Here is a 16,837-nt window from a genome sequence, read left to right on the forward strand (position 1 = left end):
TGAGGGTGGGTGGGGACAGAGGTAGGGAGAAAATTTGGAACCCAAAGTTTTAAAAACACATGTTTAAAAAAATGTTTTCACATGCAACTGGGAAATAAGTTATACAGGAAATGGGGTACAGAAATCTATCCTGCCCTACAGGAAGATAGAAGGGGAAGAGGATAAGAGAAGGGGGGGAGAGACAGAAGGGAAGGCAGACTAGGGGAAGGAGTATTCAGAATGCATGCCATCTTGGGGTGGAGAGAGGGGCAAGATGGGGTAAAAATTTGGAACTCAAAATCTTGTGGAAGTAAATGATGAAAACTAAAAAAATAAATAAATTTATTAATAATAGGAACTCTGATTAACAAAACAAATAACTACAACTCTTTAGAGTATTTATGATCAAACATTCTACCTATCTCAAAATTGAGACATGATGGATTCAATGCAGACTAAAAAATACTTTTGTAATGTGTTTAATGCAGGAATTCTTTTATTTGACTACATATACTTGTAATACATTTTGTTTTTCTTGCTTTCTAATGGGTAGGGAAGGGAGAAGTGAGAGGAAAAGAATTCAGAAATTTTAAAAAAAAAGTGAATTTTAAAAAATGTACACAGTTGGATATTACACCAAGCTCAACGATCTTTATCACCGGCTTAAAAAAAATGCCCATCTCTAATTTTCTAGTATCTCTCATATTTTCCATAATTCCTCAAAGACCACTGACTGGACTTCAAGTATTGATTCTGTAAGATCTTTTCAGTATCCTATATATAGTTCATCTAAGCTGGAAAAGAACTTCTTTCAAAGTTGCTAGATTCTGTTTTACTATCCCTCACATATCTTGTCGTTCAATTCCCTCTTGCATCTTTTCTGACACAAAATCATTCTCTGACAAATACAGAAACAAAAAAAATTTGAGTAATCTGCTTTCAACTATCAAGCAATTTCCCCATTTATTTCAAATGGCAATGTTGTTCTCCGACCTATCTTCTTTTGTTTTTTTTTCCTCTTACCCTAAATATACCTAAAAGTGTCCATTTTGTTTTTTTTTTCCCTGAAAAATTTCTCAGATCTCAGGTCAATCTGGGCTTTATCTTTCCTGACAACTATTACAGCTCCCCTGTAGTCTTTTGTACTGTTCTGTGGCTGTGTGCTCTTGTTTTCCATATCTTGTACTTGACCTCCTTGAATGTGACCATGAAGATCTTTCTGTTAACTACATTAGTCTATTGAGATCCCTTACCTCAAAATAATATATCAAAATGTTTTCTAAAGGTAAAATACCAGGAGAGGTGGCACAACATGATCTCAGAGTCAAGAAGACACGGGTTCATAGACCCACCTTTGATACACACTGGCTTAAATAGACCCTGGACAATTCCCTTAACCTCTCAGTGTTCGAAGGTAAGATTAAAAATAGCAGAATAGTTGCTAATCTGCATTGGTAAAGGAAGTTTCCTCTGTACAAGTTCCCTATTCCAATGAAATCACTAGTCTGGCCCCAAAGCGCAAAAGTCAGGCATTACATTTAGCAAAATGTGAAAACAGCTAGAACCACACAGGATAAGACAGCACTGATGGGTTGTCAATCATACCTTTGGAAAGACCACTAACACTGATGAAATTACGGATCCACTGGAGTACAGCATAATTACTATTTTTTGTCAGAATTATTCCCAGTTTTATTATCAGAATTTCCCAGTTTTATTGTAAGAATTTCATTCTATCCCTCAAACTACCTCTACTTTTAAACTCTTTCCCACAGAATCATACCCATCTTTTCTCTATTCTCTGAAAGTTTGGAAAAACTTATGCTTACTTTGGTACAATCTATTTTATAGTTAAAATATTCAAACACTGAAAAGAATCTTTTCCTACAAGTCCTTTAGTTAACTATAGTTAACAAATACCCACTAAGTGAAATAGGCATGTCCCTAAATGCTGTAAGAGGATACTACAGATGAAACTGAAAGCACTTTATTCACTGCCCTTGAGAAGTTTATAACACAATAAGAGAAACATGATTAATACATCTAAAAAAGACTTAAAGAAAAATCAAGGGCAAGGCTTAAGAAGCTAACAGTTAAAGTATGTTTACCAAAGATCCTACATGTTTTAGAGGTTTGGTCCAGAAGATCCAGCAACAGAACATCTAGCAAGAATACAAGGAATGATGAGCATGGCAGCATATGTATTATATAAAAATCTCCAATTTTTATAACATCTTTTATATATAGGTCCCATATCCATTTGGAGTTTACTGCTGTATATGATGTAATAAAGTATTTTTAATCAACAGTGTGGGCTACTGACTTCAAGTGCTACGGATTCTGTTGTAATGATTAGCTTTTCTATTTTTTTAACCAATAACAAATCATTTTGTGGAAGCAGACAAACCAGCCCCCATTCCCATTTCTGGAAATATTAAAACATTTAAAAATTATCCTAGTCTGAAGCCTATTGATTAATCTGGATAAGAAACTTTATCAGACATCTTTAACTCTCAATTCCAAAACAACATCCTTCTCTTTTCAGATCAGCTTAGGAAAAGACTCAACACTCAAGTAATTAATAAGAGCAAGAAACCTTTGAATAATCCACCTTGACTAGATTAAGATATTGATCCCACTTAAAGGGAAGAAATTCTTTTGATAACTTCAGTTAATGGAAATTAGGATGGCATGGACCAGTTGGAAATGACAATCCCTGAACTGAGTGGTCAATGAGGGATGGCTTTAGGAAAACAATTCTCCAAAATTGTGGCGAAAAATTAAGTGACTATTGTCCTGATAGATGAAGCAAATTGTTAACTGAACTGTTACCTAATCTTTGGACCTTTGATCAGTCTTGACAATGAAATATTCCTTGTACAAGAATCCTATTAAATTGGGGCATCAAAACGACTTGCGAGAAAGACATCCAATGGTATGAAAGAACTGTGTCAGTTTGGACATTTCTTGCTTTCAACAGAAAAATACTTAGATTTGGAATAATCTAAAAATAATAAAAATTGTCTCTAGTAGGCTTGTGTCTGTAGTGCAGACAGTTCTTTGATAGTTCTGATATTACTGTTTTATAATACAGTTTGAACTTTGTCATTTTGTCTCTGTGTCTTTGGTAGATTGACAGGTGAAGGACTAAAAGTATAAATTAACTGAGGTAGAATTTTCATCTTTATTCTATTGCGTCTGCCCAACCATGAAGAATGTCTATCAATTTTCAAGTGTTCCTTTATTTCCATGTTTTGAAACTGTATATATGTCTCGAGTATCTTGACTGACTGATTCCTTTTTATTTTATGTATTTTGTAATTGTTTTGAATGAGATTTCTCTGTAATTTCTTTCTGATTTGTATTACTGCTCTAAGGAAATACTGATGAAGAGAGGGAGGATTTTGTATCCTCCTACTTTCCTGAAGCTACTAATTATCTCAATCAGTTTTTTTTCTGATTTTCTGGGGTTTTCTAAATAAACTATGTTGCTATCTGTAAACAGGGGTAATTTAATCTCTTTGCTGTTGTTTATGCCTTTAATTTCATCTTCAATTCCTTACTTTCACTTCCAATCAGTTACCAAATCCCATCAAATGCTACCTTTCTAACTTTTACCTGTATATGCCCCCTTTTCTCTTCCAACACTGCCACCACCCCAGTGCAGGTCCTCATCCCCTCATACCTGGACTATTGTAATAGGCTTTAATCTCCAAAGTTACTAATAATTTCTTAATTGCCAAGTTTAATGGCCTTTTTTCAGTCCTCATTCATCTAGACCACTCTGCAGGCTGTGATCACCATATTCTCCTTGATACTCTCTTCTCTCTAGGCTTTTGAGTCACTACTTAAAATCAGTTCTACTGGTTCTCCTACCTTACCTATCTGATAGCTCTTTCATTGTTGGATCTTCATCCAGGTCATGCCCACTAAGCGTGGGTATTCCATAGGATTTTCTACCCTGGGACCTCTTCTCCTTCTACACTATTTCACTTGGGAGGTTGAAAATGAGAGGATGAGAACCTATGGGAATAGAATTGCTTTAAAGAAATTTAAACAAAAATAAACAAAGACTACTATTTTTATACAGAAAGGGAGAAAAAAACCTAATTCAGAAAAAAAGAATATAACAAATGCAGAAAAATATAAACCTAACTCTCATAACTTTGTGAAAGCATTAAACAATCCAATAAATGAAAAAGAGTGACAGAGTAGATTAAAAATTTTTTAAAAACCCCAACAATGTTATTTTCAAAAAACTCACCTAGAATAAAAAAAAGATATATGAAGAAAGCGTATCCCTCTCAAAAGGGAAGGGACAGGAAACATAAGCACCTCTATAAGATCTTTGGTTTCTCACTTAAGAAAATAACCTAAAGCCATTCTCCTGGTACCAACAAGACACTGATATGTATCCTATATTAAGTGACCCTAGCTTTGTGGTTTCACCCCTGAAATCAGCCAAAAAGGTCTCCCACTCTTTTCCCATTAATTTCATAGATAAGTGTCCATTTCAGGCTAGATGGTTCCAAAGCATCTGACTTCATAGATAAGACCCCTGTTAACTATCATTAAGTAAATCAAAGAACATTCCAGTCACATATCCTTAGCCTGTTACTGTGTCCAAAGCTCTCCAAATATATATTTGGAAGTGGAGATTGTAGACAAAACTACTTTGCTCCCCCCATCAATTACCATCCTGACACACCCAAACAGTAGGGAGCATATATGTATGTGTGTGTATATGTATTTTGTGAAAGCTAGAAAAAATGAGATATTGAATTGAAGTAGCTTCATGCTACAAATCACCCGACATGTACAAAACTAGCATTAATGTTAAAGAGAACCATCTATGTGAAATAAGGTTCCAAAAGCAGGCATAAAACTGCCAAGCTGCTTGATAAAGCATAAATTCATAGTTTGGCTATGTTTCAGTCAGGAACATATGGACCCTATGATGGTCCAGAATCTTTGGAGTGAGACCAATGATCACCTGTTCTTTTTGAAGTAATTGGCACAGACATCACATGGGATTAGGCTAGGCCGAATTTCCAACCATACTACAACTCAAATCTTCCAACTTCAGCAAATTAATGGATTCACTGTCATCTGAATACATCTTGTGATTTCTGTCTCCCCAACTCTGCTCTCACAGTAGTCCCTGCCTAGAATTTCTTTCCTGTTCCTTTATTCCTAGGCAAAGACTGCTGAATCTTTAAAGTTCAACTCAATCATATCTATCCTGTGTTCACTGACCAATTCAACTGGCAGTAATCACTTCATCTTCCAAAATCTGATAGAATTTACTTTATGTACCCCTTACCAGATATTTATGATCCTCCTGCGTGGTATCACATTGTTATGTACATCATGCCTTCTCAACTTGACTACTGAAGATAAAAATTAGACACTATATTTCTTTATATATGTCTAACAGTGTCTTGCACACAGTCGATAATCAATAAAAATATTGTTACTTAAGAACTAGGAGGAATTGTCTTATTCCCATCTCTTTTATGTCAAGACGATTAAGAGAATTCAGTATGAGAAATAATCTTAGAAGTAGCAGACACATAACAGATATAGCTGAAATGTTAGACTAATTTTAATAAGAATCCCTAGGTTATCCAATCACAAGTCTGAGTGGTAGATAAGAGCTCACAGACCTTATTGTCTTATGCTAATTTGTCATTCTTTTCTGTTTTTATGATTTAAATAAATATCTTCTAAGTTGTTTCATAACATTCTAGTGCAGGGGCTCTTAACCTGGGGTCTGTGGATAGATTTCAGGGGGTCTGTGAACCTGGATGAGAAAAAAAATATATATCTATTTTGATATAATTTGTTTCCTTTGTTATGTTCTCTATTTTATTTTATGTATTTAAAAACAATATTATGAGAAAAGATCTTAGGCTTTACCAGACTAGCAAAGGGGTTCATAATACAAAAAAGGTTAAAAACCCTGGTTCTAGTGTTACAATCTCTTAGCAATCTCTTTTAAATGATTTACCAGAGATTAGTAGAAATGTTTATTAAGTTATGCATTATGCCTATTAAATTTGTTAATAGTTGCCCCATTATGCCACTTTAGACTCAAGGTACATTAATGTTCATTTGAAAAGTTTTTATAGCTCATCCTAAATATTTTAAGATATTAAAATATTTAAAATAGGTGTCAGCAAGATACCTAGAGCATACTGGTCTGACAAATGTATATATCATGCCCCAGAGGTCAACAATGGCTATATACATCAAAAGGGGAAATTTCAGAGACAAAGACTTGCAGCAAAAACATTCTGCCTCTGGTTCCTGAAGTTAGGGTTCTGAAAGTGTGAGAACTTACGGTTGCTATGAAAATTATTCATAGGAAATAAGTTATATAATTCAAGTAACACAGAGAATTTTAACTACATGTCACAAACCTAGATTTTTAATATCATGACTTTTTAAAAGTTCATGTGGGTCCATTTTGTTCTTTTTTAAGTAAGCCACAACTTATAAAATTGTGATAAGCTAAATATGATTGATATGGTTAAAAAAACAATTAATGGGTACATTGGAAAAAAATGGCTATCTTACATATTTACCTGCTTGCTTCTAATGAAGATGTCTCCTTAGAATTTTGGGAATTTAATATTTTTTCAATTTTCTCAACTGAGCGAATAACTTGAATAAGTCTCAACACACACATCTGTAAAGAATAAAGCAAAAAAGTAAGAAAGAAATCTTTTCATGACGTTTTATCTTTACTACCTTATTTCCTGAGTCTAAATTCAGGACAAGACTTAAAGGTAATGTTTGTTCAGTCAAAACCTTTAAGTTATGAACGGTTTTCTATGTCTTAAAATTTGTCATTGAAAACACAAAGAAATATTAAGACTGACTTTCCAGAACAAATACATCGCCTTGCTTTATTACAGCATGATACAGGAGGCTTATTGTAACAAATGCTGACATTCCTTACTCCTCAAATTTTCTATCCTTGCTCCCTCCCCCACCCCCTTTTCGAACCATGAACTTTTTCCTCTGCCTTACTTTTTCTGAGCTCCCTCAATTTTAATTGTGCTTATTTTCTTGTTAGATCTTTCTCTTTATGCATATATGCACTAAGTATATACCAAGAATCCTGAACATAACAACCACATTTACATGTATATGTGGGAGTAAATAGACATAATTTTATAGATAGTTAAGCACTTTCAAAATAGCTGAAACAGGGTAAAGATAAGCAGAGAGGAGTATTTTGAAGGGATGGGTAAAAACAGCCACTTCTTTACAAAAGATAAGTTTTGTGTCATGGATAAGAGCTAATAGGAACATAATGATCAGAAATAAGTAAACAGATAAGTCTGTCAAGGAGATCTGTTTTCTCAGCCTTAGTAAAGTTTACAAATTTGTGTGTATGTGAGTGTGTGTTCCTCTTTTTTTCCAATGGTGAGGTGGTTGTTGGGGAGGGTCTAGACCTGTTATTTCACTGGTGTAAGGAACTTCCCATGAGAAAAAAAATCCTTTTACCACTGAAGTTTGGCAATCATTCTGCAGTTATTTATCCACTATGTCACACTTTTAAGACCTACAACATCTACAATTCCCAGGTGGCTTCAAATCCAGGTCCTAACCAGGCCTGAATCCTCCTAGTCTTCTATGATCAGATAAGATTATGTGCCTTCAGATGGTTTGGCTATAGACATTATACTGATAAACAAGTTTTTTCTGTGGAAGATTACTCTCAGTATGGTCTTTTGGAAAGATCACTAGATTAGGATAGCAGACTTGAGTTCTATTTCTAGCTCTGCACTTGTATAACTTTAGATGACTCACTTATGTCTTATCCCATTTCTTCATCCATAAAATTAAGAAGTTAGTATTGTCCTGACTCCATGGATATGTTATTTAACCTCTCTTTGTGTCAGTTTTCTTATCTGTAAAATGGGATATTATCTGCTGTACTTTACCTCACAGCTTGTTGAGCATTTTGTAAAACCCAAAGCCCTGTATAACTGTCAGCTATTATCATTATTAATACTAGAAAGAGTAGTAACCTGAGAAGAGGCCTGAGTTCTATTTTAGTCGCAGATTTGCATTAACTAGTTGCGTGAGATTAGGAAAACCATTTAACATCTATCTCTGAGACCGGACATTTTTATATGTAAAACTGATACCTGAACTAGATGATTCTAAAAATTCTCTAACTTTATGATCTGACCTACTTACATCAAAAAGTTAGTGGAAACATAAGATTAAACCTACGAAGTTTTTTTAAAAGCATGAAAAAAATAATATATGGGGGAAAGATCCTGAAAAAATAAGTGAGCATTAGTGACAAAGAAACCAGACTGCTATATTTAAAAAAAATTAAAGCCATGATGATAAGTTAATGAACAAAATAACATGCCAACAACCAATATATTTCCTTGCTATTTTTCCTTTGATTATACTCCACTACCGTTCTTTTTAAAAGAACTTTTTATATTGGTATTTTATATATTTGCCCATACCTTTTTTCTTCTTATATCCTCTTGCTTAGACATTCGCTCATCAACTGCCCGAATTCCCTCACTGACAGTGGACTTAAGGCTCTTAAAAAAAAGCAACATAAGTTAAAAACAAATTAACCCATGGCTATAACAAATAAGGTATAATATTAGCACTTTTTTTTTTTGCTTATTTGCTTATTCAGTTGCATAAGTATGTACTAAGAGTCTATCTGTCAATACTATACCAAGTGTTATAAGAACACGAGGTATAAGCTTCATGAAACTGAATATTTATATGATAGGCAAAAGTAGGCAATTTAAGTTATAGGCCAGGAATGTTATATGACGACAATGGTGTTTTAGGATTATTAGGACTATAGGGTGATAACTGGAATAGATCAGAGGAGGAAAGGAATTAGGAGATAATTCTGATAATCCTGGTGGGAGGTAATTAAGGTCTGAACTAGAGTGAACAAGATGAAAGAAAGAATCAAAAGGACTTCATTACTAGAAAGAAAGAAAACAAAAAGTTTGCTTATTCAACAAATGTTAATCACATAAAACTATAATAATATAGGACACTAGAGGAGAAAAAAACAAATAAGCGTATTCTAGTAGAGGAAAGTAGGATAGGTACAAAGAAAATAAAATACAAAATAAAATCTAAGTACATAAGAAAATAAAGTAGTATCAGATTAGATAAAGGAGAAATCATTTAACTTAATTTGAGTGAAGAATTAATAGAAGAGGCGATATTTAATTTGGGCTTAGAAAAAAGGATAGAATGCAAACAAATGAAGGTTTTGTGAACAGGGAATTTTAAGATTATGCAAAAACACAAACAAAAAGGGATAGGAAAAGCAAGGATGTATTCAGGGAATAGCGCATAGAGAATACATGAGAAATGGTATGACATAAAGTGAACAAGGTTAGTTGGATTAGGATTACAGATGGTTTTGTCAAATCATCAGAGAAAGCAACAATGCCTTTACCCTCCACCATCATGACAGGAAGGTTGGCAGGGACCAAGATCCTTGCCCCTGAACCCTTTCATTCCTTTTTCAAACACTGGCCCCAGGAGACTGAGACTCCAATAGGGAATACTCAAGAATTGGATTCAGAGGCCTCCTTACCTTGGAACATATAGACACATGTGAAGTCAATTCCTACTCTGCTTGTTTCACTCAACCTTCTGGGAAAAAAAACACCACTTTAGCCCTTAAGAAACACTCAGCGTCCACACCAAGATCAGGGCCTCAGATAGCATGCCTAACTAGGAGCCAAATTCATGTTCCATAAGAAAAGTATCTTTTGAGCGCATAATCTCTTGCCACTTTGGATATCATAAAAGAAATGGCCCTGGGGAATGGATCACCAAGTATTTATCAACCAAAACACATGACATGATCTCTCTGTTGGCTTCTTTCCTTGTGCTACAAGGAATTACATCTTCTGCAATCATAGGATCCTGGAGTGTGGGAGTATTCAAGTTAAATGGCAATTCTTTGGTTTATGAAAAGTAAAGTCAATTCCTCAGAACCCAATCACTGTGATTCAGTTAAAGATGTCAAGGTAAAAGCCCCTTTCTCCTGTTACCACTACTCATTCTCTGACTCTTACCCTACTCCTATCACCTCTCCCTACTTCCTATCCCACCTCCTATCCCTTTTTACTATGTCTCCTCTGAAACCTTTTCTATCCTTAAGAAACTTCCCTTCATCCTAAACCTCTGTATCTCACACTCTTTCCATTTCTTCACATTCGTGGAAATCTGGCTCCTTCCTGAATCCCTGGACCTCTTTAGTATCCAGCACTCCTTCTCTTATGCCACCTGGTATAACGGGCCAGGAAGAACAGGAAAATTCTTTGTTTCTCACCACCAAATCCAAACCTTCCCTCTCCGGCCATCACTTAATAACCTTTCCTCCTTTAAGGTCCACTTCATCAGCCATGTTCACATCCTTGTTGTAGTCATCTACTGGCCTCTAAATTACTCTCCTTCCTTCTGAAAGTTCAGTAATAGGCTCACAGTCTTCCTCTCCATTCCAACACCTACACTTGGAGACTTAAAAAAACATGATGATATCCCCCCAAACATCCCAGCCTCCAAGTTCATAAACCTGTTTGACTCAACTGTTTACTTAATTTCAACAGTCCACAGGGATAATTATACCTTAATTATCAAAACAGGTTCCTAATTCCTTTCCTCACTTGGTCTATTCCACATATCATTCCCACGGTCCTAATTGTCCAAAACTGTATTAATTCCATGATCCTGTATCACGAAATTTCCCTTTCTGATCATAACGTCTACTCTCTTCAAAATCTCTCCTTTCTCCTGCCTTCTTTCCAACTACCTATAAATATGTCCAAGTTTTCCTCATTCCTTCATTTGATCCTGACATGCCTCAAGTTAAAATGATATCTCTTTCACAACTAAACTCGTAGAAAACATTATTTAATTTGTCACCTCTATCCCTACTACTCTCTTCTCAATATCTTGAAATATGACATTTGACTCTATGATTCAGGTGAAAGATAAGGGCTTGGGAGGAGTCCATGCAGAGGTGATAGCTGAAGTCATGAGAGAATTGGCCAGTCCTCTAACCATGAGAGATTTCAAAAAGCACTTCATATTTTCCTATATTTTTCTATCTAAAAAGAAGGTAGATTTACTGGTTACTTTCACATCTTTATTTTTCATTAGAATAGGAAGGCCTAAAATGTTCTAACATATTAGCTGGTTCAAAGAGAATTAAGATTCTTTAAGACAACTATGCTGACTTCATCGTGCCCCAATATACTGAAAAATCCTAGAAGAGACCTGTAATCATGATGAAGAATGTCTATTTCCCAGATTTCAAACAGAGCTTGTCTAACAGAATGTGTATCTGAGACAGACAGTACAGATGAACAATGAACCGGTATCAGAGTTGTACAGGAGGAAGAAGGAGGGGGGAAGGGAACAAGTATGTATTAAGCTCCTGATATGTTCAAGGCACGGTGCTAAGTACTTTAAAAATATTATCTTACTATCATCCTCAGGTCCTGAAAGAACTGTCAGATATGACTACTGAGTTTATCAGTGTTAGGTGGAAAAAGAAGAAGGTACCACAAGAATGAAGAAAGGCAAATGTCCCAATTTTCAAAAAGTAAAGAGACCAGACTCTACAAACTATTAGCCAATGAGCTTGACTTTGATTCCTGGGGACTTTTTAAAAAATACATTATTAAAGATATGGTTGGTAAACACCTAGAAAAGGAAGTAGTAATTAAAAAGAATCAGAATGGATTCATCAAGAACAGGTCATACCAGACTAACTTTATTCCCTTTTATGACAGGATTCTTAAGTAAATGAAGTGGATGCTGTGGATATCATTTAATTAGATTTTAGCTAAGCCCTTGATAAATTATCTCACACTATTCTTACGGAAAATATGAAGAGATATGAATATGACAAATTTTAGGAAGGATGACACAGTGATGACAAAGTCAGGATTCAAAAAGATCTTGACAGGCTAGAGCGCTAAATTTCATAAAATGAAATTTAACAGGGACAAATGTAAAGTCTTGTACTTAGGGACAAAAAAATTAACTTCACAAGTATAGGATAGGAGAGGCATAGATAGACAGGTAGAAGAGTATATCCAGGAAGGCAGGTCAAAAAGAATAAGGACTAAAAAAGGGCCATCAGATGTGTTACCAAATCAACAAGCATTTATTAAGTGCCTGCTATGAACCAGGCACAGTGAAAAGAGCTGGGGATACAAAGAAAGGCTATCACTACCCTCAACCCTCCTTCCCCCCAAAAAATGAGTCCTTGCCCTCCAGGAGCTCACAGTCTAATAGTAGAAACAATAAGCAAATAATCATGTAGAAACAAATTATCTACAGGATAAATTGAAGATAATCAACACAGGGAGGGCATTAGGACTAAAGGGGATTGGGAAAGGTCTTTAGCTGAAGGTTAGATTTTAGCTGGCACTTGCATGAAGCCAAGGACACCAGGGACACAGAATTCTAGGCATGAGAGAAAGCCAGGGAAAATGCCTAGAATCAGGCGATAAAATGTTTTGTTTAAAGAACAGCAAGGAGGCCTGTGTCACTGGATCACATAATACATAGGGGGGGAGGGAAAGGTGATGTAAAGTGTAAGAAAACTAGAAAGGTAGGAAAGGGACAAGCTTTAAAAGTAAAACAGAGGATTTTATATTTGATCCTGGAAGTGACAGATAACTACTGGAATTTATTGGGAATGGGAGCTAGAGTGCACTTTAGGAAGATCCTTTTGGCAAATGAGTGGAGTATTGGACTGAAGTGGGGTGAGACTTCCAGCAGGGAGACCAACTATCAGGCTATTGTAGTAATCCAGGTATCAGGTGATAATAGCTTACATCAGGATAGTGACAGTGTTAGAAGAAAGAAAGGGGCATATGTGACAGCCATTAAGAAGGTAAAATCAACAGGCCTTGGCAAGAGATTTTATGTGGGTGGTGAAAGAGTGTGGGCAATTAAGAATAACACCTAGGTTACAAGTCTGGTAAGTAGGAAGATGGTGGTAACCTTGACAGAAACAGGAAAATTAGGAAGAGGAGAAGGCTTAGAGGGGGAAAGGTAATGAATTCAATTTCAATTTTGGACATGTTGAGTTTAAGAAGTTTATGAAACATCCAGTTCGAAATGCAAGATTGGAGGTCTGGAGTCAGGTTAGGGTGGGATATAAGAAGATCTGAGAATCAGATCAGATGTTAATTGAATCTGGGGAAAATGATGAGATCACCAAGGAAAATAGCATGGAGGAAGAGGAAAATAGGACCCAGGGCAAAGCCTTTGGTGATGCCCACCATTAGGTGGCATCACCTGATGAAGATCTGGTAAAAGAGATGGAGAAGGAGCACTAAGACAGGCTGAAGAAGAACAAGGAGAGACCAGTATCATGAAAACCTAAAGAGAAGAAAATATCAAGGAGAATATGTGGCAATTAAGAGATAACTGGTAACCCGGAAGAAAACAATCTCAACTGAATGATGAGACTGGAAGTCAAATTAAAAAGGGCTGAAAAATATATGAGGCGAAGAAGAGACAAAAAGTGTAGACAATTTTTCCCTAGCAGTTTGGCTGTGAAAAGGAAGACAGATAAAGAGTAACAGTTTGGGAGGTTGGTAGGATGTGTGAGGGTCTTTTTTATATGGAACGGGGAAGACTTGCTCATGAAACTATAGTTTGTAGTCAAGATAAAAATGGCACACACTTTAATTATATCTGAAAATATTTAAGAACCTAGCTGCACAAACCAAAAATCTAGCCTAAAAAAACAAAAGGTTTTGACACATTTGATATTAACACAAACCAATTTAACAGCAATACATAAGCAAGAAAAAATGAAAATGATAAATTCAAGAATTTTTGGAAATAAATCCACAGAACCTTCTTTCAGGGTTGGTTTTATTCTAATAATGACATATTTTTATACTGCCATGAGTTTTAGGATCCTCAGGGGTCCTCAACATGCCACTACCCTTTGATATTAGGATGCTTTGGCAGATTCTCAGAAAGAGGGAAGAGTTTTGGGTATCAACATGTCCAATCCTTCTATCAGTAACTTCAACAATCACAAGACTTTTAGAAAATCAAAATTCACTACTCAGGGAAAAGCTGAAGCCTACTAATCTAAAGTAAATCTGATTATAACATGTCCTTGTATCTACTTAAGGACCTAATGATTTTAAAAAGTAAATTCCCAGTTCAAACAACCTATAACATAAAGGGCTCTATAAGATCAAATCAATCCCCAAAATACCCCCCTGACAAATCTAAGAAGGATAAAAAGCACAATAAGCAGAGTGTTCTGGCCCTTACTGATTCAGCAGCATACCTTAATGCTCAGTGGCCTATATGACATAAATTAGTAATAAAATATATGGACAATTATTTATATATACTCCACCTGTGAAGCAGATAACAGGAGTTTTTTAGGTTCCTTCACTTCCATTCACAAAATCTATTGCTTTCATCTTTCTCATCAAATCAAAATTTTTAAAAATTGTGAAATCACTTCACATGTAAAACAATACATCATTTCATTTCTGGTTGGAGCTATAGTAATTTACCCAATTATTTTCCCTACAAATAATAAACATTCTATGTTTTAATATGTAGGACATGACTCATTGTTTTGTACCCACCATAACCTCTTCTCGTAACTGTCCCAAAGGCACAGAAAGCTGGTTGAGGGCTTTGTCCATGCCAACCTAAAAAGGAAATTTTGTTAACAAACACACATTATAATTATCAGGAGTGATAGTTACGATAAATATCAACAGAAAATAATACTAGATTCATATTCACTTATGATAACATCTATATTCAATCCTCAATTCATCCTTTTCTATATCATATAAGTCTACTATTATATAATGCTGCAACAAGCAATCAAACTAACAAAAATATAATTTTCCAACTACTGTTACTGAATATGTCTTCCATCATAAAATTATATGGGAATATAATAAAAATTGTTTTGTATGAAGCTTCAAAATCAGAGAGATAAAAAGAGAGACAGAGAGAGACAGAGCACCCAAGGGAGAAAGGGAGAGAGGTGAAAACAGATGAAAACTGAGTGGGAGGGAAAAAGGGAACGGGAGAGGGAAAGACAAGAATGAAAGGAAATAAAACTAATTTGAAAAGCAATTTGAAAGAAATGTGCTTCTATTATTTACTTATGATAATCAATAACCAAAACAAATTTTTATTACATTCCTTGGACATTATAATATTCAAGAAAACTCTAAGCAACCTGGAGTAACTTATTAACATTTACTAAGTGCTTATTATACACCAAAGCCTGTGTAAGCTCTGGGGAGACAAAAAGAAAAAAGCACTTCAAGGTGTTTAGAAATAGAATACAGTAGAAAAATCACTTGAAGAGTTCAGTGCAACCTATTGGTACTTTAAGTTGTAAATTTCCAAAAGCAAAGAGAGTAATCATTCATTTGAACTATGGCTAGAATTCCAAAAGAGCTAAGCTGGTTCTGTATTATCAATAAAGAAAGAGTCTATAAAGCAAATTAAAATTCTAAAAAGGAAGAATTATTCAAATATTATATCCTCATGCATTTGAACCTTTCCATTTATATGCTATAGCTTCCTGAGGCTAATTATATAAATTAGTTAGCACAAGTCTCCTAAGGATATTTAATGGTAAATATTCCCTTAGCCTAGTTCCAATTTAGCATTTATACTTGCAAATAAATTAAACCATGGCAAATTTCTTTTAAAATAACCTATATTTTCACTTTTTACTATTTCAGACTGGTCTTCCAATTTGACTAAGTCACTGAAGTTTTTACTTCAATAAATGGAAAATTTCCCCCAAATAGTCATGATCATTACATTATTGCCATTTAATAAAGTGCTAACTTCTATTTTGACCTAACTGAAAAAGATAGACCAATAAAGGAACCCACTTAAAGAAAAATAGGTTTTCAAATGCTTAAGTTAAAAAAAAAAAGAAAGAAAAGAAAGAAAAATATTTAACAAGTTAACTTCTCTGTTAACTAGATGCTTCAACCTTCTAAAATCAATCAAGGATAAAAGTTAGAATGGAAAATTTCAAATGTAAAATCACTCAGATAAAACATTAACAATTATATAGATATCCAGCTTGAATGCTTACTAAATTTGTAGAAAGGTTGACAAAGTCTGCATAATCCTTATTAATGAGTTCTACCATGGCTGTTTTAAGAAGTTTGTAATACAGTTCTAGATCATCTCTAAGTTCTTCCAACTGGACCCGTTTCCTACAGTCAGACACAAAATGATCAACATCAAAGTCATCCTGAAAAACAAACAAAAAAAAAAACAAGATACAATATTTACAATAATTTCCAACATTCAAAAAAGAAAATATTAAGATAAATAACAAAAGAAAATCCTACTTCTGTGGCAAGTTATATAGCTCTAGGGAAAAATCAAGTAACAGGACTATCAGCAATATAAATGACAGAGATTCACTTTCTGCAGAATTCAAAATGAGGCTGCATTAAACAAGAGCACCCTCTATTGTTGTTTAAATTCTGCAACTGCCTTTATTAATCAAACAAATGTGCCCTAACGTGGGAAAGAATTACACTGTGCTCTCTGAGACAAACTTGAAAGACATCTTATTTTCACTCATCCATAGGGAGTCCTATAGTCAAACAGCAACAATGCTTCATAATTAGGTAGAAAGAACAATGACCTAAGGAATCAGAAAGAATAGTTTCTACTCTCAGCTCTACCATTAGTTAATTAGTTACCTTTGGTGACTCAGTTTCCCTATCAGTAAGATAAGGAGACAAGGCAAAATCATCACAGTTCTAGGATTTCAATATAAATTTCA

General features: G+C 34.8%; 1 protein-coding gene across 2 annotated transcripts in view; it reads right to left on the bottom strand.

Annotated features, from left to right (window-relative positions):
- LOC114050103 (conserved oligomeric Golgi complex subunit 2) overlaps positions 1-16,837 on the bottom strand; it is a 71,952-nt gene that overhangs the window by 45,440 nt on the left and 9,675 nt on the right. Inside the window, exons 2-5 of one of the 2 annotated variants that reach the window (XM_027871667.1) lie at positions 16,133-16,294; positions 14,643-14,708; positions 8,478-8,558; positions 6,567-6,670 (exon numbers count right to left, since the gene is read on the bottom strand). In XM_027871667.1, coding sequence (XP_027727468.1) covers positions 6,567-6,670; positions 8,478-8,558; positions 14,643-14,708; positions 16,133-16,294 — 413 coding nt within the window. The remainder of the gene's footprint in view (positions 1-6,566; positions 6,671-8,477; positions 8,559-14,642; positions 14,709-16,132; positions 16,295-16,837) is intronic. The other variant, XM_027871668.1, reaches the window with a different exon arrangement.

The sequence above is a fragment of the Vombatus ursinus genome, unplaced genomic scaffold (genome assembly GCF_900497805.2).
Source record: "Vombatus ursinus unplaced genomic scaffold, bare-nosed wombat genome assembly UNPS02014798.1, whole genome shotgun sequence".
NCBI lineage: Eukaryota > Metazoa > Chordata > Mammalia > Diprotodontia > Vombatidae > Vombatus > Vombatus ursinus.